General features: G+C 43.5%; 1 protein-coding gene across 1 annotated transcript in view; it reads left to right on the forward strand.

The window, feature by feature from the left end:
- wscd2 (WSC domain containing 2) overlaps window positions 1–22,914 on the forward strand; it is a 232,417-nt gene that overhangs the window by 144,789 nt on the left and 64,714 nt on the right. The window contains exons 5-6 of the mRNA XM_052032007.1: window positions 2,065–2,239; window positions 3,685–3,849. Of these exons, the coding sequence (XP_051887967.1) occupies window positions 2,065–2,239; window positions 3,685–3,849 (340 nt within the window). The remainder of the gene's footprint in view (window positions 1–2,064; window positions 2,240–3,684; window positions 3,850–22,914) is intronic.

Raw genomic sequence — 22,914 nt, forward strand, 5'->3', positions numbered from 1 at the left:
GATGGGGAGAGATATGTCTGGGACAAATTCCCCCTACTTTTCTTCAGGTAATGTCATGGAGTCTTTGATGTCTGTTGGAGGTGAAAGAATGGTTCTCCCACACCTCGTTGTTTCTTGAACTGAAGCATCAAGTAATTTGGTGCCAAGTCTCTGGAGTGGCACTAGATGAAATTCTGACTCAGATATTTAGAACGTAGAATGCAGAACAGTACAGGAACAGGCTCTCTGGCCCATGATATCTGTGCCAAACTAATTAAACTAGTAATTAAACGCCTAACGAAACTAATCTCGTCTGCCTATACAGGGTCCATTTCCCTCCATTCTCTGCACATTCATGTTGCTACCTAAGAACCTCTAAGATGCCTCTATCGTATCTGCCTCCACCACCACCCCTGGCAGCGCATTCCAAGGACCCACCACTCTGTAAAAAAAACTTGGCCTGCACTTGTCCTTTCAACTTTCCCTCTCTCACTTTAAACGCATGCCCTCTAGTGTTAGATATTTTGACCCTGGGAAAAAGCTACCGGCTGTCAGCTCTGTCTAGGCATCTCAGGTCTCCCCTCAGCCTCCACCACTCCAGGGAAAACAGCCCAAGTTTGTGCAACCTCTCCTCATAGCACATGCCCTCTAATCCAGGCAACATCCTGGTAAATCTCTTCCGCACCCTCTCCAAAGCTTTCACATCCTTCCTGTAATGGTTCTACCTTTCAGAGATGGGAGAAAGTTTGGAATAAGGTAATGGTGATCACATAGAAATCCAAAGGAGGAAACAGAAATGTTTGAGAATTTCTTCTATGATTAAGAAACTGTAAAACTTACCTTTTTCATTTATTCATTAACAGGATGTGGACATGTTGGCAGTTATTTCCATCCCTGTGATGTACTTTTCTGTGTGAAACATGTTGTTTTCTTCATGCCTGTGTATGTGTTTATATTGTGATCTAATTGGGATGTTTGCTTCTCAATCAATGTAACGGTGTCACAAATGGCCTGTCTTCCAGTCTCAGATGTCAGCAATTAACGCGCTGCCTTGTCAATAAACCTCTTCCTTTTTTATCGTACATCAACCATGCCTCAATGTATTCTGAAAACATTCTGGCAATAGTTAAGACTCAACCACATTTGAGTCACACATTGGGTAAATTGGGTAAGGGTGACAGATTTCTTCCTGTGAAGGACTTTAATGAACCAAAAGGGTCTTTCTTTTTAAGTTTCAAGTTTACTGTTATCAATAGCTCTTTTAATCGGATTTATTCAATTACTTGTATTGAAATTCTCCTTTGGCCTTGATGGGAATTGAACTTTTGACTCTGGATTAATGGTTTAGAAGCTTAACCATTATGGTACTGCACCACAAATATAAGTCAGGAAGACATGTTGCAGTTTTATAAAACTCTAGTTAGGCCACATCCGGAGTGTTGCATTCAATTCTAGTTGCCCCCTTACAGGAAGGATGTGGAGGCTTTGGAGAGGGTGCAGAAGAGGTTCACTGGGATGCTGCCTGGATTAGGGCATGTGCTATAAGGAGAGGTTGGACAAACATGGGTTGTTTTCTCTGGAGCAGCAGAAACTGAGGGGAGACCTGATAGAAGTTTATAAGATTATGACAGGCAAAGACAGAGTAGAACAGCCAGGGTCGAAATGTCTAATACCAGAGGGCATGCATTTAAGGCGAGAGGGGGTAAGTTCAAAGGAGACGTGTGGGGCAAGTTTTTTACACAGAGAGTGGTGGGTGTCTGGAAAGCGCTGCCAGGGGTCGTGGTGGAGGCAGATACGATAGAGGCATTAAGGATGCTCTTAGATAGGCACATGAACGTGCAAAGTATGGAGGGATATGGACATTGTGTAGTCAGAAGGGATTGGGTTCATTAGGCATTTAGTAATTTGTTTAATTAGTTCGGCACAACATTGTGGGCTGAAGGGCCTGTTCCTCTGCTGTACTGTTCTCTGTTCCAAGTCTCAGGGTTCGATCTACAGTGATGTGTTCATGCAAAGAGGTTTTGCTTTTCCTCAAATGAGAACTTCTTTTTGTCCTGAAGCTGAAGTGGCTTTCTTTCTGTGCAGGAGTATACCCTGGCGGTACTGGGTGGGGCAGCATGTCGCTGTGGCTTTCCTACCATGCATTTCACATTGCATGACCCAGAGGACGAGCACCTATGTGCCCAGAAATGCGCCGGTGAAGAATATGAGCACTGCGGCAGTGCAGAATACTATGTTGTTTATCAAACCCAAGTGCAAGGTAGGATTCAAAGTCAAAGTCGAGTTTATTGTCACATGCACAAGTACATGTATGCACAGGTGCAATGAAAAACTTACTTGCAGCAGCATCACAGGCACAAAGCATTAGAGACACAACATTCACAAGAAAAACATAAATTATACAAAATTATACAAGAAGGAGCAGAAGTCAAGCAAAAATTAGTTCATTGTAGTGCAATGTGGTCATAGTGTTGCTTTTCTGAGGTAGTGATTAAAGTTGTGCAGGTTGGTTCAAGTACTGAATGATTGAAGGGAAGTGGCTGTTCTTGAACCCTGATGGTGTGGAACTTCAGGCTTCTTACCCGATGGTAGCTGCGAGAAGATGGCGTGGCCTGGATGGTGGGGATCTTTGATGATGGATATTGCCTTCCTGAGACAGCGCCTCCTGTAGATACTACCAATGGTGGGGAGGGATGTGCCCGTGATGTATTGGGCTGAGTGCACTACTCTCTGCAGCTTCTTATGTTCCTGAGCATTCGAATTGCCGTACCAGACCATGATGCAACCAGTCAGGATAGTTTCAACAGTTACTATGTTATTCACTGTGTTATTTATGTTGGAGCTTTCCTGAAATTAGCATTTGATAACTTATTCGCACATACGACAAGAAATAGTAAAAGGAAAGAAAGATACGCATTCCTATAGCACCTTTTACAGCCTCAGGAAGGCTCAATGTGCTTTACAGCCAATGGAGTATTGTTTTAGCACAGACATTGTTAAAACATAGGAAAATAGAGGCAAATTGCTCATAGTGAGTCCCCAGGAATGGCAATGTAATAATGAGTAAATTGTTTATCAAACAATGAATGTGTGTTGTGAAAGTTTAGATCATTCAAATGGATGGGATTCTGAACGGGATTAGCAGGATCATGTTCTCCTTGCTGGGGAGTCTGGGCCAGAAGGTGCAGATTCAAAATAAGACACCAAGCGCTTGGTTCTGAGAGGGGAAATCTCTTTACTCAAGCCCTCTCTTCCAAAGAGCCGAGGATGATCAGTTGTTGAGGATATTCATTAATCGATGGATGGACGAAGGGAATTGGGGATATGGGATCAGGCAGGATTGTGGACAAGGTTTAACGTCAGTCATGGATACACAAGAGAATGCAGATGCTGGAATCTGGAGCAAAAAACAAGCCACTCGCGAAACTCAGCGGGTTGGGCTGTATGTGTGGGGGGGAAAGGAACTGTTCACGTTTTGTGTTGAGACCCTGAATCAAGACAGAGGTCCTGATGCAGGGTCTCGACCCGAAACATTGACAGTTCCTTTCCCCCCCTCAGAGAGTGTTCAACTTGCTGAGTTCCTCCAGCTGTTTGTTTCTTGCTTAACATCATTCACGATCTTACTGAATGGAACAGGCTCAAGGGCCCAGATAGCCCACATCTGCTCTGATCTCTTATGCTTTGGTTAACTAATTGTTGTTACAGATAACCGTTGCATGGATAGAAGGTTTCTGCCCGTACGCTCGAAGCGCCTTGTGGCGTTGGCCAGCTTCCCAGGAGCGGGAAACACGTGGGGCCGCCATCTGATGGAACTCACCACAGGCTACTACACGGGCAGCTATTACTTTGATGGCTCACTCTACAACAAAGGTAGGATCCTTGGAAAAGTTGGGGGAGAACCAGAGGCACTGCCTCTGAGATGGAAGTAGAGGTTGGGTTCAAAGCCCAACAAGAATCTCCAGATAACATTCTGTGTCCTTCTACAGAAGAAGTTTGAAACAAAATCATTGTCTGCAGATGCTCACTGATAACTGATAATACATTCATCCTTATGTGTTTTAAGGCAAGGCCAATATTCGTTGTCACTTCCCAATTATTTGTACAAACATAAGGCTGACTTGCCGTCTTGCATCAGTCATAGTTTTGATGCAACTATTTATTGGGCCATTTTAGAGAGATAATTAAGACACTGCAAGAGTTTGGAGTCAGACTAGGTAAGAACAGACTTGCTTCTCATTAGTGAACGAGAATTTCATTTGCAACAATCAGATGGTGTCCTGGTCAATGTTACCAATGCTGGCTTTTAATTCCCGAATTATTTATTTACCTGAAGTTAATTTGTCCATTTGCCATGGTGGGATTCAAACATGTCTCTTGATTACTAGTGCAGCCTTTGATTACTCATAGAATCATGGAGTCATTGAGCATAGGAACAGGCCCTTCAGCCCACCATGTCTATACTGACCATCTAGTACCTATCTATACTAATCCCATCTGGCAGCATTTGGCTCATAGTTTACTAAACCTTGGTGATTCATATGTTTGTCCAAGTTCAAGTTTAAGTTTATTGTCATGGGCATATGTACCCAGGGTATAAATGCCATGAAAGATTAGCTGTTTGCAGCAGCACAGTACATTACAAACATGACAAACATAAATTAACATAAATTATACATAAATTACACATTAAAATAAACATAACCTCATTAGTGCACGTTGAGAGAGAGAGATAAAAGAAATCTAGTCCGAGGTAGATTTAGGGTTTTTCAGGCGGGTTCAAGAACCTGACGGCAGTGGGGAAGAAGCTGCTGTTGAACCTTGAGGCGTGGGTTTTCAGACTCCTGTACCTCCTGCCTGATGGCAGCATCGAGAAGAGGGCATGGCCCGGATGGTGGGGGTCCCTGATGTTGGATGTCGCCTTCCTGAGACATCGCCTCGTGTAGATGACCTCGATGGTGGGGAGAGCTGTACCCCTGATGGAACTGGATGAGTCAACCACTCTCTTTAGCCGCTTGCTTCTTAAATACTACCGTCCTCTTAGGCAGTGCGTTCCAGATTCCAACATACTCCGTCAGGTCTCCTCTTAGCTCTTATTCCTCATCTTAATCCTTTGCCCCCTGATCTTAGACGCTTTTGCCATGGGGAAATGTTTCTTCCCATCTACAGTACACCTCTCATTCAATAGAATTACTAATTACTGAATTACCGGTTCAGTAAAGTATCATATCTTAAATTATTCCTTCAGTCTGGTAAAGAAAATGATACTTCCTTGTTGAGCCATTGGCTGGACCTGTGTCTAACAACGGACAGGTTTGTCATGACTCTCGTCAACTTTTGAAAGTCAGTTGAAGATCCTGTCACTTGTCCGGTGTGGGATTGAGGCAACGGCCTTTGCCCTGCAGGGTCATGGCGACGCAGCAGGTAGTACTGCTGCTCCAAAGACACAGGTTCAATCCTTACCTCTGGTGCCGCCTGTGCGGAGTTTGCACGTTCCCCCTGTCACTGCGTGGGTTTCCCCCCAAGTACACTAGTTTCCTCCATCATCCAAAAGGCAAAGGTAAACTACCCTTCAGCGTAGGTTAGCGGCAAAAGAACTAAAGTTGGACAGGTGAGAGAGAGAGTAATTTGCAGAGGTACAGGGAAAAAAAAGGAGACATTCATATTTACTTTTGAGCCCAAATGCACTCACCTAATTAATAGTTTCATGGCTTTTACATTTGCCGTTCCTGCCTTCTCTGCAGCCTGTCAAAAACACACAGTAACAGGAGACAGGGAATGGGACAGGACACAGGGAACGAGACTGAAGCGATTGCTCGGCTAAGAGCTGGCATGGACAGGATGGGTTGAACGGCCTCCTTCTGTGTCATAGCAAGCAAGTTATTCCTGATGTTCATTGTTCCGCCATTGGCAGCTGTACCAAGTCCCTGAGTTCTGGAACTCCCCACCCCACCCCACCACGTCTCTCTCTCTCTCACTCTCTCTCACACTCTTTTTGTTATTCTGACAAGCTTTACAATTCACCTGTTGATCACCAACCATATAATACATCCTTATGTGTCACACCTTGTTTATTAATGCTGTTGCACAGAAATTTCTTTGTACATCGAGGCTACTGTCTAAATCCAAATTATTGGCAATGTAAGTAGCTCCAACTGCACTAAAATAAGTGATCTCAATGAACCAGAGCAAATTGTATCTTTTGGTCCAAATTTTATATGCTCACTTGGAACTGGGCTGAAATTAGCACAGACTCAATGCACTTAGCATCCCAGAGCAAAAATAATAATGATATTTTCACACCAACTATTGATGGGACCGAAGAGTAAGGTCAGGTTGTAAATCGGTTGTTTTCCTTAATCCCTCTCCTTCCTTCCTCCATAACGTGTCGTATTGCGACCATTACACCATTACCTAACTAAATTGGGCAAGGCCCATTTTGTCCCCCCCCCCCCCCCATGATATTTATTAGCTTCTAATTGGAAAAGGCCTTTGCAGGAGATAATATCGTGGCTGGTTGCGGGCAAAAATTACAGCTGAATCCATGCTCGATGCGTTCTGCCGTTCCAAAGGCTGTTTCAACCGAGAAAGAGCAGTGTTTCAGATCCGCTGCCTGGTAACACAGTGAATAAAACAACCTACTGTAGAGCTGCTGTCAAAGCTCCAGCAGTCATTTTCCACACTTTATGTCTTTAACTGAAGACTCCTTCCGAGGCCAATAGAAAGGAACCTATATGGCAGCCTTCCCTGAACCAACCTGTTGCACATACTGTCCTCCTGAGGACTCTCTGAGTTAAAAATAAGCTTACAACTGTGCCTCTATGGGTGTTGGCATGTCCCCTCACTCTTTGTCACCAAATAAATTATGCTTAGAAAATAATCAGCAATATTTACAAATTCATGTTGTTTTATTTGAATGGAATTTTATTCACCTGACACTTTAATTTAATTATACAGTAAATTTGGAATTATGGAGCATTTGATGTCTCTGGGTCTGTACTCGATAGATTTCAGAAGGATGAGATTGAAACCTACCGGATACTGAAAGACCTGGATAGAGTGGACGTGGGGAGGATATTTCAATTAGTGGGAGAGTCCAGGATCTGAGGACACTGCCTCAGAATAAAGGGACATCCCTTTAGAACTGAGAAGAGGAGGAACTTCTTCAGCCAGAGGGTGAAATTTATTACCACAGAGGGCGGTGGAGGCCATTGGGTGTATTTAAGGCAGAGATTGATAGGCTTTTGATTGGTAAGGGGGTTAAGGGTTATGGAGAGAAGGCGGGAAAATGGGGTTGATTGAATGGGCCATGACTGAATGATGGAAGAGACTCGATGGGCTGAATGGCCTAATTCTGCTCCTATATCTTATGGTCTGCTGGTCGAAATTACCATTCATGATTTGAAGCGTCAACATCTCTTGAGTATTGCTGCTTTTTGACAGACAGTTGTTTCCTTTCAGATGATTCCCACATGGATTGTTTTTTAAGCATTTGGTCTGTGCGTTAGCATTGCTGGTTTTAAGGCTGTGTAACACTGGGCTTGGTAAAAGCTTTCAAATGTACGAGTGCAAATGAATGGGGTGGCACTGGATAGATGGAACCTTCAAGGAGGCATCAAAGGTCTGAATAGAAAATCAAAAAAAACCTGCAGATGCTGGAATTCTGAAATAAAAACAGAAAGCACACAGCAAGTCAGGCAGCATCTGTGAAGGGAGAAACAGGACCAACAACTGAATAACATGTAAATTGTAACTTGGTTTATTATTGTCACATGCACTGAGGTACAGTGGAAAACTCTGTTTTGCATGTCACCCATACAGATCATGTCATCACATCAGTGCATTGAGGTAGTACAAAGGAAAACAATAACAGAATGCAGAATAAAGTGTTACAGTTACAGAGAAAGTGCAGCGCAGGCAGACAATAAGGTGCAATGCCATAACGAGGTAGATTGTAAGGTCAAGGGTCCATTTTATCGCACACGTGGATCGCTCAATAGACTTGTAACAACGGGGTAGAAGCTGTCCTTGAGCCTGGTGGTACGTGCTTTCAGGCTTTTGTACCTTCTGCCCGATGGGAGGGGGGAGAAGAGAGAATGTCTGGGGTAGGTTGGGCCTTTGATTATGCTGGCTGCTTTACTGAGGCAGCAAAAAGTGTAGACAGAGTCCATGGAAGTGGTTTCTGTGATGTGCTGAGCTGTGTCCAGAACTTTCTGCAATTTCTTGCGGTCCTAGGCAGAGCAGTTCCAATACCAAGCTGTGGTGCATCTGGATAGGATGCTTTCTATGGTGCATCTCTAAACATTGGTGCGGGTCAGAAAAGACATGCCAAATTTCTTTTAGCCTACTGAGGAAGTAGAGGGACTGGTGCACCTTCCTCTTCATGGCATCTACGTGGTTGGACCAGGACAGGCTATTGGCGATGTTCACTCTTAGGAACTTGAAGCTCTCAACCCGCTCTATCCTTTGTGAACTGAGATTTGATGAGAATCTCTGTTTTTATTTGGGCAGGGTGTTTTGGAGAGAAGCTCTGTGCTCCCCTGTCGCCACCTTGTCTGGATGTCATCACTTCGCTGTGAAGCAGCAGTCTAAGGCAGGGCCTTCGGTACCACACCACCCAGTGCCTTTACCATTGCAGCCATTGGGGGGAGCTCGTGAGCAAGGCTCTTCAAAGTCAACGTGACCATGGGATACTTACTGCCTACACAAAAATGGGACTAACATGTCAATCCCACCTTCCTCAGGGAGGTCAGCCTAACATTTCAGTTCCCTGAAAATGAGGGATTCTTCGGTACAGCAGTCAGAAGTGCAAAACACAAAACCACAAGGCAAATTATTAAAAACAGCAATCAACATCATTGTTGTGATTTTCTTAGTCTACTTAGAATCTGGATGAAAAAAAACAAGATGCTGGAGGAACTCAGCGGGCCAGGCAGCATCCGTGGAGAAAAGCAGACGGTCAACGTTTTGGATCAGGACTGTTCTTCAAGATAGGAAAAGGGGAAGCCCAATATATAGGGGGTAGAGCAGAGCAGTGATAGGTGGACAAAAGAGGGGAGGTGGGGTGAGCACAGGGTGGTGATAGGTAGATGCAGGTAAGAGATAGTGATAGGCGGGTGTTGGGAGGAGGGGAGAGCAGATCCACCAGGGGATGGGTCAAAGGTATGGAGGCAGGTGCCCCACAGGGGGAGAAACGGAGAAGCAAAGGAGAAAAAAGAGAGATGGGTTACGAAAGGGAAGAAAAAGCAAGGTGTTGGGTGGGCTGGGTTGCTTTACTTAAAGTGGGAGAATTCGATGTTCATCCCGTTAGGCTGTAACTTAGAATCTGTCTCTCTATTCTTTCCTGGACTGTCCAAGTTCAAGTTTATTGTCATGGGCACACATACCCAGGGGATAAGTGTGATGAAAAGCTGAAGACTTGCTCCCCTGCCTAGTTAAACCGAATGCTAGCAGCATGGTGTTGGGAGCAAGATGATGCAAGATTTTCCTAACTGAGGGCACTGCGTACTTAACACAAGGAAAGATTGCCATTTCTAAGACCTCAATGCGCCTCGAGGCCAACAACGGATATTTTGAAGTTTGGCAACTAGTCTGTACATAGCAAGATCCCAAAAACAGCAACATGATGTTACAAAGACAAAATGCTGGAGGAACTCAGCAACTCAGGCAGAATCTATGGTGGGAAATGAACAGTCGACGTTTTGGGCCAAGACCTGGTGAAGGATCTCAGCGTGAAACATCGACGGTTCATCTCCCTCCACAGATGCTGCCTGACATGCTGAGTTCCTCCAGCATTTTGCGTGCGTTGCTCCAGATTTCCAGCATCTGCAGAATCTCTTGTGTGTGCATGCTGATGTTAATTGGGTGATCAATATTGGCCAGGGTGATGGTTGGAACTTCCCTGCTTTTCTTCAAGTATCCTCAAGGAATTCCTTGTGTCTGCATGAGAAGGCAGACAGAGCCCACGATTAATGTCTCATCCTAAAATTGGCTCCTCCAACAGCGCAGCACTGCCCCGTGGATAATTTTTGTTCAGGTGGCTGGAATGGGACTTAAGCCCATAACCTAAGGATATCTGAATCCAGCTCTCCTGCCAAGTTGTCAGTGAAGCACCACAGAGGGATCTTTGAACTGGGATTGCATCCAACTCTAGTTCTTGAATAGCAACCACAAGAGAAAACCTTCCTATCATGAACTATCACAAGCTGCAATCCGAACGGTAAAGGTTATCACAATTGTGGGGAGTAACACGCAGGATGAGACACATCCTGAATGGAGTAGCGCTGAAAGCAGGGTTGCCAACTGCACTGTATTAAAAGGATTTCCCGAAACAGTCACTCTATTCCGAGCCCCGACATGGGAAGAGATTACCAGGCGGACGTGGAAAAATATTCAAGGATTTGCTTTGAGCCTCCTTAAAGAAATGCAATGTCTCCACTGATTCCTGAGAATTTCTGGCCCATGACAACTCAGTGTGGAGAAGAAGCATTCAGGATGGTAGTGAGAACCTCAAGTCCATGCATCTAGAGCGGACAGAAATCACCACCTCCAAAACTACCCACCCCCTACCCCGACAACCACCTTTTTCCCTCATATGTAATAGAGTTGATGCTTCCGACGTGAGTCATCTCATAGCCCATAGACGATGCCCAGGTGGCGACGAGTCAGCGTACGAGTGAGATAGGTCACCTGGTTGACTGGCGCAGCAACAACAACCTCTCGCTCAACGTCAGTAAAACTAAACTGATTGTCGACTTCAGGAAGGGGAAGGAGGGTGAACATGTGCCAGTCTACATTGGTGGATCAGCGGTGGAGAGGGTTATAGATCATAGAGTCATTCCGTGAGGGATGCACATTGAACTGTGACATTCTGCATACAATAGTAGTTGCTATAGACCCTGGTGCTTATTCATAGAATCATAGAGTGATAGAGCACGGAAACAGGCCCTTTAGCCCAACTCATCCATTCCAACCAAGATGCCCACCTAAACTAGTCCCGTTTGCCTGTATTTGGCCCAAATCCCTCTAAACCTTTCCTAGTCATGAATCTGTCCAAGTGTCTTTTAAATGTTGTTGTACCTGCCTCAACCACTTCCTCTGGCAGCTCGTTCCATATACGCACCACCCACTGCGTGAAGAAGTTACCCCTCAGATCCTTTTCAAATCTTTCTCGTCTCACCTTAAACCTGTGCCCTCTAGTTTTTTGTCCCCTTTCCCTGGGAAAAGGACTGTGTGCATTCACCCGATATATGCCCCTCTTAATTTTAAACACCTCTTGTAAGGTCATCCCTGAGTCTCCTACACTCCAAGGAATAAAGTCCGAGCCTGTCCAACCTCTCTCTATAACTCAGTCCCTCAAGTCCTGGCCACATTCTTGTAAATCTTCTTTGCACGCTTTCCAGCTTAATGACGTCTTTTGTATAACAGGGTGACCAAAACTATACACAATACTTCAGGTAACAGGGTGACCAAAACTATACACAATACTTCAGGTAACGGAGTGACCAAAACTGTACACAATACTAGAAGTGTAATATTCCTAGTGTGCTAGTGCAGTGGGTAAGTTGCTGGATCATCAGTTTAAGCCAGGGACCTGAGTTCAAATGGCAGCTGAGGAATTTAAATTCAAGCAATTAAATAAATCTGCAGTCTTTTACAAAAAAACACTGGTAACAGTAACCATGGAACCACTGAATTGTCATAGAAACCCATCTGGCTCACTGATATCCTACAGGGAAGAAAATTTACTGCCTTACCTTGGTCTGGCCTCTATGTGACTCCAGACCACTAACATTGTTTATTCCTTCTTAGCTCAGGTAATTAGGCACAGATAATAAATGCTGGCATTGCCAGTGATGTCTTGTGAATGAATATATTCAAAAAAAGTGTCAATGTGACTTTGTAAATCTTATTTAGCAGAAGTACATTGTAAAATTCCATTGGACAGCCTTTCACTGGGGACTAAGAAACTCTCCATAATCCTGAGGCATCTCAGCCTGAAGAACACACTGCCAGTGTCACCATTAATTATGGGAAACAGTGTGGAAGACTTTCATTTTAGGCTTTAATGAAAAAGACCAGATTTGATGCAGGACGCCCAGTACGTTAGCTCTTTTGAGCTGCAAATAATGAATTCACCCAGCTGGTGAATCAGATAAAGGAACCAGTTCCCCAGCCCCCTAGGACAGGCAGTGATGGCCTCAGACTTCACTGCTCAATGTTTGCCAAGGGAAGAGATTCTGAAAGCTGGTTTATACATAAATAAGGCAAGAATAATCAGCAGTATTTAAAGGTTGTATGTACGCAGAATGAAAGGAAAAAGGGGCAAGGGGAAAGCAAAATTATTTTTGTCTGATATTCATTGACAATGCCAATGCATTGTTGTATATCCCCAATGTCTGCAGAATCAGAATCAGGTTTATTATCACTGACTTATATGACATGAAATTTGTTGTATTGCGGCAGCAGTATAGTGCAGAGACATCAAATTACTAAAAATTACAAAAATAAATAAGTAGTGCAAAAAAAAGAGGAATAACGAGGTAGTGTTCATGGGTTCTTGAACCGTTCAGAAATCTGATGGCAGAGGGGAAGAAGCTGTTCCTGAATTATCGAGTGTGGGTCTTCAGGCTCCTGTACCTCCTCCCCGATGGTAGTAATGATTTCTGAATGGCCCATGAGCTTACCTCGTTATTCCTCTTTTGTCCTTTTCTTTTGGTAACTTATAGTAATTTTTATGTCTTGCACTGTACTGCTGCTGCAAAACAACACATTTCACGACATATGTCAGTGATAATAAACCTGATTTTGATTCTGATTCTGATTCAGAAGAGGGCATGTCCCGGGGGTGAGGGTCCTTTGTGATGGATGCCACCTTCTTGTTACACTGCCTCTTGAAGATGTACTTAATGATGGAGAGGGCTGTGCCCATGATGGAGCTGGCTGAGTATATTAAAAAGTCTTCCTATGTTAAAGTGCCTTTTCCAACCACTGTATCCTACCGTGGCAGCCAACACTCCACAGAGCAGATGGGTAGGGAGTTCCAGGATATAAATCTAACAAGGATGAAGCCCTGGCTGTATATTTCCATGCCAGGTTGGTTTGCAAATCTGACGGGATACTGCAGATGGCGGTGTCCTATCCTTGTCCTCGGACATGAAGACACGACCAATCAGAGCAGGAGTAAGCCATTTAATCCCTCCTGGCAGCTCCATCATTCAACAAGATCACAGCTAATCTGGTTTTGACTTCAGTTCCAATTGCTGCCTGTTCCCTCAACTTCCCAATAGTTCAAAAATCTTTTTAAATTGGTAACTTGGCTTATTATTGTCACATGTACTGAGGTACAGTGAAAAACATTGCTTTGCATGCAATCCATACAGATTATTTCATTACAACAGTGCATTGAGGTAGTACAAGGGAAAAGCAATAACAGAATGCAGGACAAGGTGTTACAGTTACAGAGAGAGTGCAGTGAAGGCAGATAATAAGGTGCAAGGTCATAACGAGGTAGATTGTGAGGTCAAGGGCCATCTTATCGTACTAGGGGACCATTCAATAGTTTTATAACAGCGGGATAGAAGCTGTCCCTGAGCCTGGTGGTACGTGCTTTCAGGCTTTTGCATCTTCTGCCCGATGGGAGGGGGGAGAAGAGAGAATGTCTGAGGTGGGAGGGGTCTTTAATGCTGGCTGCTTTACTGAGGCAGCGAGAAGTGTAGACTTTGAATGCCTAAAGTGATTCAACCTCTGCACCTCTCTGTGGTAGAGAATTCTTTAGATGTATGAGCTCCGAAGGGCAAAATTCCTCCTCATCTCCCATATTCCTTACTCTGGAAGTTTGCCTCTTAGTTTTAGATTCTATCACATCACCCCCAGGAGAAACATTCTCTCAACATCTGCTCTGTCAGTTGGGAGAGCTTGTGGGGGTTTGGGAGGTGCTGTCAAAGGAGGCTTGGGCAACTGCTACTGTTCATTCTGGATACACCAGCCCACAGCTTCTCATTCAGCCTACTGCCAGACCTCTTGTCTCGGCCTGGGAATCTACTGCCCACCCCAACAATACCTCCAACACCGACCTTGGTCAGTATGCGGACAGAGGATCTGCCCCTGACCAGGCTCTCTGGTGACCTTGAATCCATATGTAATTCATGGCTCCCTGCTCACTCTCCCATCGGAATCGTTGTCAGAGGTTCAGTCAGTGGGCTGAGGATTTTCACTCGTGCAGGTTTTCATTGGACATTTCAACAATGGAACTATTTATTTAGCAAGTGGGCAAGCACCTTGCTTCGGATATTTATTCCCCTTGTAGGAATGTTTTGACAATCGAATCCCAATGTTTTGTCACTAGAAAACCTAAACCTGAAACTTAAGAAAGAGAACCCAGAGGAGACCACACTGCTTGGCCAGAATCCTAGAACTACCCCCGCCCCCCCAACAACCACTCAACAGGATTGTGGGTCTACATTCACCATGATGCAAAAGTTAAAGAAAGCAGTCGAAGGCTTTTATGGATGAGTGATAAATTCTGGCTTTGCATTTAGGGCATAGAGGAGGTCAATACATTTTGGAAGATTGGGGGATTGAGGGCAATGGGGAACTGACACAGAGGAGGTGATGAGGCCTGGGGCAGATCAGTCATGATCATATTGAATGGTGGGGCAGTCTTGAGGGGCCGAGTGGCCTACTCCTGCTCCGATTTCTCAGCCAGCAGGGCTGCTTCACCATTTACTCAGATCACGAATTAACGTCAACTCCTCATTTACTTGTACCCACGATATTTCACCCTTGTTTGCCAGGTATCTATACATCCATCACTGGATTTTCCTCAAGTTGGCAAAGATATCTGCTCATGATTCAGGAACCGGGGATCACAGTCTCAGAATGGAGGAGGTCCATTTGAGTCCAATAAGGGAGAAATATCTTCAGGCAAAGGGCGATGGACCTTTGGAATTCTCTGCCCCAGGGGGCTGTGACTAGTGGGGTACATCAGGGATTGGTGTTTTGGTCCCAATTGTTCCCAGAAGAGGAGATATCTTGCTGCAGTTATATGGGGCCTTGGGGAAACCATGGCTGGTGTACCCTGTGCAGTTTTGGCCTCCTTACCCAGAAAAGGATCTACGTATCATTTGAAGAATTGCAACAAAGATTCAGTAAACCAGTTCCAGGAATGGTTGGTTTGCCCTTTGAGAGGATTTTGAGTCAGTTGGATCTTGAATTTGAGGGGCGAGAGGGAATCTCATTGAAACTTATAGAATTCTTACGGGACTCATTAGATTGGAGACGGGGATGGTGCATCTACTCCTGATTCTGGAACCCAGGGGTTAAGAATGGGGGAGGTCCACTTGTGACTGAGAAATATCTTGATGCAAAGGGCAATGGACCTTTGCAATTCTCCACCCCAGTCATCGAGTTCATTCAAAACAGAGAACTAAAGCTTTCTGGCCAGAGAGGAAATTTAGAGATATGGGGATAGGGCAAGAAAATGTCACTGAGGTAGATAAGCCGGGATCTTGATAAATGGTGGGGTAGGTTTGAAGGGCCGAATGGCCTATTCTTGCTTCTAGTTCTTATGTTCTCATACTAATACCTTTGATGGCCATCAGAAGCATTCAAAAACATGCAAATACTATTAAAAATCAATGAGATTAAAACATTTTGAAGATTATTAAAATAACTTAATATAAACTCATTTCAAAATAATTCAATTAACTAAATAAATACAAGTGACCCAATATTTGTTCCTACACAGCCATTCCTCTCCCTTGAAATGGAGGCACTGTTCCATGGGGAGATTCCTGAAAATGCACATTCACTTAAAAAATCTTTCCAAAAACTGGGACACCTCAAAACCACATCTTTTATTAAGCATTACTTTTATTAGTTCTTGACAGTGACTGGACAAAGCCGTGCAGCTTCAGCTGAAGTATGTGTTGAATGAGAGCCAGCTCATCCATAATTCATTTATTTCAATGCAAATGGCGATAATTCACAGGTTAAGTGATTGTGGTTTATCACCTGTCAAGTGGTCCATGGTTATTTATTGAGCCATGCGATCATGCAAACACAAAGGGCTCTTTTCAGCTCACCACCATTAATAACTAAAGCAGGGACTAGTCTAATTCTTCAGGAGATGGGAAAAAAGTTCTTGTGAAGTGATGGTGGTGTAAATCCCTCCAATTTCCAAGCAGTCAGTTGTCATATATTGTCTCACTGCCACAATTGTGTTTCAAACCCTTGTCCAGGATAAAGCTTATGATTATTGTGCTAATAATTTACATCTGATACTGACAAACAGGCAAAGACGGGTTGGTTTACCAAACCTGCCCTCTTCTCATGTCTGGACCAATCACCCCTTTCACATCCCTCTTCCTGCTGGTGAGGCCACACCCTCAGACTCTTAATTCCACCTCTCTCCATTGTTCTGTTATTGTCACTTAAGCATTTCTTTTTGCGCTACTTTGGATTGCTTTACAATCTTTTCTCCATTCTGCTGTTTTGCACTCATTGCTGTACTTACACAGAACAGTAGATTCGGCCCACGACGTTGTGCCAGTCTTAATTGGCATCTGATTATACAATATCTTTATTGTTTTTTATTACTACTATGTACACTGTTTACTCTGTGAGCTTCAAGTGAGCAAGGAATTTCATTGCACCCTGGTGTAACTGGTTTATTACTATTGTCTCATGTATCGAGATACAGTGAAAAACTTTGTTTTTCATGCCATCCAGACAGATCATTCCGTACATAAGTACATTGAGGTAGTACAAAAGGTAAAAAGTACAGAATGCAGAATGTAGTGTTACAGTGACAGAGAAAGTGCAATGCAGGCAGATAATAAGGTTCAAAGGCCACGATGAAGCAGATTGAGAGATCAAGAGTTCATCTTTATCAGGTAAGAGGTCCGTTCAAGAGTCTTATAACAGTGGGATAGAAGCTGTCCTTGAGCCTGGTAGTACGTGTTCTCGAGCGTTTGTGTCTTCTGTCTGATGGAAGAGGGGAGAAGAGAGAGTGACCGGGGTGGGAGGGGTCCTTGATGATGTTGGCTGCTTTCCCGAAGCAGTGGGAAGTGCAGATAGAGTCAATGGAGGGGAGGCTGGTTTTCAAAATGGACTGGGCTGGTGTTCACAACCCTGCAACTTCTTGCAATTATATGACAATAAACTGATCTGAAGTGTCCTCACTACACATTTACTGTCCCATGTCTTTCCCTCCCCACTCCCCTCCGTCCAGAGTCATGCAATCTCAGAGGGAGGGAAGATAACACAGAGCAAAACATGACCAAGGGGGAGAAAAAGCTGGGGTGAAATTCCTCTCCAACTCTCCAAAACCCACTCGAAATTCTTTATGGGGACTGGGGCATCGTTCTCCGACAGAGTGGGGAAGTTGGGTAAGATCCCATCCCACTGCTTGATAAAGATCCAGGGTTTCCCTTGCACATCCTAACCAAAGTCCACTTCTCAACAGTAACAAAGCAGGCCTCATTCTTCACACTTTGCATGTTTGCCACATCCCAACATCAGTGACTGTTTCGCAAGTAATTTGGAGAGCTTTCCAAATATCCTGAGGCATGTGTGAAGTTGGCAGGTAAATGAAATATTCTTTCGACAAAGAACATTTGCAAATTACTGTCCAAAATGCAGACCATCTTGACTTGGAAAAATATCACTGTTGTTTCATTGTGGGTCTAAATTCTGAAGCTCCCTCCCCAGCAACATTGTAGGAGCATTTTCACCACACAGACAGCAGATGGACTGATCAATCAGCAAGAAAAATCATCCTTAAATATCTCAAGGAATTTTGCTTTCAATTTCAAGAATCTTTGTAAATTCAGTTTTAAATCAGTGCCCAGTTGTGTTAGTACATGGCAGATTTTGTACTTCACTCTTATGGAAATGAATTTGAGCAGATACCACAAAAAACACTTCTGAAAATATTGTTGAACTGTTCCCACATCATAGCCAATTCCACGTTCGAACTACAGGAAGCTTCCGGGTTACATAATGGTTCCATTCCTGAGAACTCTCCATCATCTGATTTCTCCCTAAGTCAGAAACTCTGTTTCCTATAGTAACCCACATCGTACCGCTCTGCATATACTTTCTTTAATCTTTCATCGAATATTCACCCTAACACTACCCGTAACTAAAATAATGGAATATATACTCTATCCAATTGTTAAAAAATACCACAAAACATTGTAATATTATTACTATCCTGAACATTTCTTTAAATATTTATGGGAGAATTTGCATAAAGTTGGATTTCTGTAAATCGGCTTTTCCATAACCTGTGCTATTAATCACTGAATTTATCAATGATCAGGCTGAGCCACCTACACTTGCCAGCAACCTCAGAGGTAAATGCAATTTTACCTTTTGAGGATCTGCTGTAACAGGATAGCTCTCCAGCACCATCCTTATCCTAATTGGCTGGATCAAGAACCAGCTGGACAAGCTTTAGCAGCCATCAAAGTCGCACTCCAATGCTTAGCCAGCTGTCAAATGTATCAAAAATTATCAATGTCTCTGACATCTAAAAGCTATTAAAAATCAATGAAACCATTAAAGCATTTTATTAATTATAATGTAAAAGCATAAAAGCACTTAAAACCATTGAAACAAACTTATGAAAAAATATAAATTACCTAATGATTACCTGGGTCACTCAAGGCCTCTCCTCTGCATTGAAATGAAAGGAATTGTTGTTCACCACACTAAAGGAAGGATGTGGCAGCAATAGAGAGAGTGCAGAAGAGCTTCACGTGGATGTTGCCTGGAATGGAAGGCTGTAGTTATAAAGAGAGATTAGAATAGACTGGGTTTATTCTCACTGGAATGTGTGTTGTCTGTACCTACGTGCCTGTGATGCTGCTGCAAGCAAGGCTTTCACTGTACCTTTTGCTCACCATACTTGTGCAAATGACAATAAACTCGACCTGATGACTTGAGAAGGATGAGGGGTGACCTTATGGATGTTTATAAAATTATGAGCGGCATGGACAGGAAAGGTAGTCAGAGTCCTTTCCTCAGGGTAGTGGAGTCTAGAACAAGAGGACACAGACTTACGGTGAGAGGGGAGAAGTTTAAAGGAGATTTGAAGGAGAAGTTTTTCACACAGAGTGTGGTGGTTATCCGGAATGAGCTGCCAAAGGAGGTGGTAAAGGCAGATACAACTCACACCATTTAAAAGGCATTTGGACAGGTACTTGGATAGGAAGGGTGTAGAGGGATACAGACCTGATGTGGGCAATGGGTTTAGTGTAAATGGCCACCATGGTCGGCATAGGTGAGGTGGGACGAAGAGCCCATTTCTGTGCTGAAGGATTCGATGAGCAGACAGATTTCCAGTAGCTTTACAGGGGAATTGCTGTAATATTGTGCTCTACCATTGTTGGGCCATTGGGAAAACACTGGTGAAGAGTGGCCAGCAGATTTAGGTCTTCTATGGTTGCATAACGATCCCAGTCTGGTGGTCATTATCCGGAGATATCTCCACAGCTCCACACAGAACTGCCAGAGATTTCCAGTGAGCTCCAGCCCCTTGTGTCTGTGGCCTCTCATTCTGTTCCATTCTCATCTGCCAGCACTTAATGAGACATGGCATGGAGAGATACGGTCCTAATGCCGGCAAATGGGATTCATGTAGATGGGCAAAAAAGGTCGGCATGGACCTGTGGGCAGAAGGGCCCGTTTATGTGCTGTACAACTCCATGACTCTGTCTTCACAACACCTACCCATTCACAGAGACAGCAGATGCTGCAGTCTGGAGCAACACACAAAACACTGGAGGAACTCAGTGTGTCTAGCGGCATCTATGGAGGGAAATGGACAGTTGACATTTCAGGTCAAGACTTTCCATTCCAGATGAAGTTTTTGTGCGTTGATCTCCCCAATTATAATATCATGTTACTCACTTAATCGAGTGACAAGAGTCCTTCCAATTAATAGTTCTGAACATGTTTAAAATGTTCGGGAAATTCAGAGACATTCAAAACTTTTGACACATTTGATAGTTGACTAAGCCATTGAGTGTGACATAGATGACAGCCAATATTTGTAACTTTTGATCTGGAATCCCAATCTTCAGTGAGAAGCTGGAGAACCAACTGCCAGGATGATGAATGATGCATTCTGACAATTTATTGTTGAAGTACATTACTGAAAATTCAGCAGCTTATATGCTTAGCAATTCCAAAGCAGCCTACTGCTTGAAGATAATTGCTAATACTGCTGGAATTTATCCTCTCATTATCACTTTCAGCCATGGAATTTTTTACTTTACAGAAGCAGTCAAATTTACTCATGCAAAAACACCATGCTACCCGACAGGAAGCTGTCTTAAAAAATATCAGTAATATCCAAAGTTGCAGTGAAGAGCACCATTTATCACTGCAGCCCTCTTAAATGGTTGTTTGTTCTCTGTAGTTTATTGGCAGCAATGGCTTCAGTTTGCAAGACATTTGCCTCTAGAATTGCCTTCTGAACCTCTGTATATCCCCCTCTCTCTTTCCTCTTAAGATTTACCTCTTTGATCAGAATTTCCCTCTTCTGCATCAGAAATTGTTTGTCGACAGTGTGAAGCACCTTGTTATACAGTGCTGTATAAATGCAAGCTGTTGTTGTTGTATACAGGCCGCCCCCATGCCATGAATGGGTTCTGGTTTTACAGATGTCTGTAAATCGATTTGTCCACAAGTCAGAAGATACACAAGATCACTCAATACAGTTACCATTCCATCATGGTATTATAATGAATGGTGTTGATGACGAGCAAGTAACATGAATATTTATTTATTGTCTTCCCCTGCCTAGTTACAATGGTGCAGAATCAGGGTGTCCCACACTCAGTGGCTGGTTTCGATGGTGTTGAAGTATCAGTGCATGTTACGTTGCTCAATGAAGTAAAATTACACAACTGTCAATAGAAGCGATTATCAATTTCCAAAGCAAATCTCCTAAGTGGCCTCCTGCAGTGAAACCAACAGCCTGTATTCTTAAGAGGCAGTGGTGTCTGATTACTGTGGGGAGGTTACATGTAAATGGGTTGTTTTTGCAAGACTGTTTCTCGTTTGAGTTCAATAATATTTATGGGAGCTCATTCATATGAACGGAGTGTCCATAAGACTGGCGTTTGTAAGCCAGGGAGGGCCTGTGGGGGAAATCCAATTTCAATTAGTGCACAGCGAGATCCCACTATTAGGATTGCAATAATGGGCAGGTAGAGTAACGCTTCCACTTACAAAAGTGTTGCGATCCTGGAGAGCGTTTTGTTAAGCAAAACCTCCTCAGTTGAGAAGGCCGTGTGAAAAGCATCATGGGAGTTTCAGTCCTGTGTTTCTGAAGAGTGGTGTCTGATGTACATCAGCAAAAAATGGCATCCCAAATCAAGGACATGTACCCCAAAGAGTCAATGATGTTATAGGAAAGGTTCATAAATTGAACGTTTGAAGGTTGAGGATTATCAGTTATTTAGGGAAGGCAGTTGATGAGTTTGTGATTGTCCACAACACTAACAATAGTGGCCAGACAAGAAGGATCCTTGTGATCTTTAAGTCCATATTTTATGTTATATTTCTGTATTTCCTAAGACATAGGAGGCCATTTGGCCCATTAAGTCCGCGCCAGCTCACAGAACAATCCCATTCCCCACTAGTTTTCCCTGTAACCCCTCATCCCCACATTCCCATCCTTCCTGCACAGTTTATGGTGGTCAATTAACCTACCAACCCGCACACCTTTGACATGTCGGATGAAACCAGAGCACCCAGGAGAAACCCACGTGGTCACAGGGAGAACACTGCAAGCACCAGGCAGACAGCACTGGAGGTCACTGGAGCTTCAAGGCAGCAGCTTAAAATCTCATCCAAAAGGCAATCCCAGGTGAGATGCTCAAATCTCTGCATGGGAGTTTAAACTCACATTATTTAGGAGGATCATATTATTGGAACAGTTTAGATTCTAAGGCGGCTTGATAGATAGATGCTGAGAGGATGTTTGCCCAAGTGAAGGAATCTACAGCCAGGGTTCATAGTATCAGTATAAGGGGCCACCCATTTCATAGTATTTAGTTAGAACAATACATCACAGGAACAGACCCTTTGGTTAACAGTGCCTGTGCTGAACACGATGCTGAATTAAACTAAATCTCTTCTGCCTGTACGTGATCCGTATCCCTCCATTCCCTGCATTTTCGTGTGTCTATTTAAAAGTCTCTTCAATGCCACTATCATATCTGCTCCTACCACTACCCCCGGCAGCCTGTTCAAGGCACCCACCACTGCCTGCGTAAAAAAACTTGCCCCACACATCTCCTTTAAACTTTCCCCTTCTCGTTTTAAATGAATGTCCTCTAATGTTTGACATTTCGACTCAGGGAAAAAAGGATTCTGACTGTCTACTCTAGCTATGCCTCTCATAATTTTATAAACTTCTATCAGGTCTCCCCTCAGCCTCCAGCACTCCAGAGAAAATAATCCAAGTTTGTCCAACCTCTCAGAGCTCAGTTGGAGATGAGGAGGAATTTCATCTCATGGACCTTTGTGAATCTCTGGAGTTTTCTACCTTAATTAATTTTATTCTTCTTTTGCACTATTTATTTATTTTTATAACTTAGAGTAATCTTTATGTCTTGCACTGTACAACTGCTGCAAAACAACAAATTTCACAACATATATCAGTGATAATAAGCCTGATTCTGATTCTCAGGGAATGTATTCTAGGTCGAAGTAGATTGATTTATAATCTACAGTGAATCTAACATTTGGGGCACAGGCAGGAAGGTGGACCTGAGGCCAAAGTTAGATCTGCAATCATCTTATAGAATTGTAGAGCAGGTTAGAAAGATCAATGTTCCTATGTTTTACATTATGTTCTGAACTTGAGGTAAGAGTGCTATGCAGTGAACTGAACACCTGGTTAAAACTATTGCTTCTCAC

The sequence above is a fragment of the Pristis pectinata genome, chromosome 17 (assembly GCF_009764475.1).
Source record: "Pristis pectinata isolate sPriPec2 chromosome 17, sPriPec2.1.pri, whole genome shotgun sequence".
Classification (NCBI taxonomy): Eukaryota; Metazoa; Chordata; class Chondrichthyes; order Rhinopristiformes; family Pristidae; genus Pristis; species Pristis pectinata.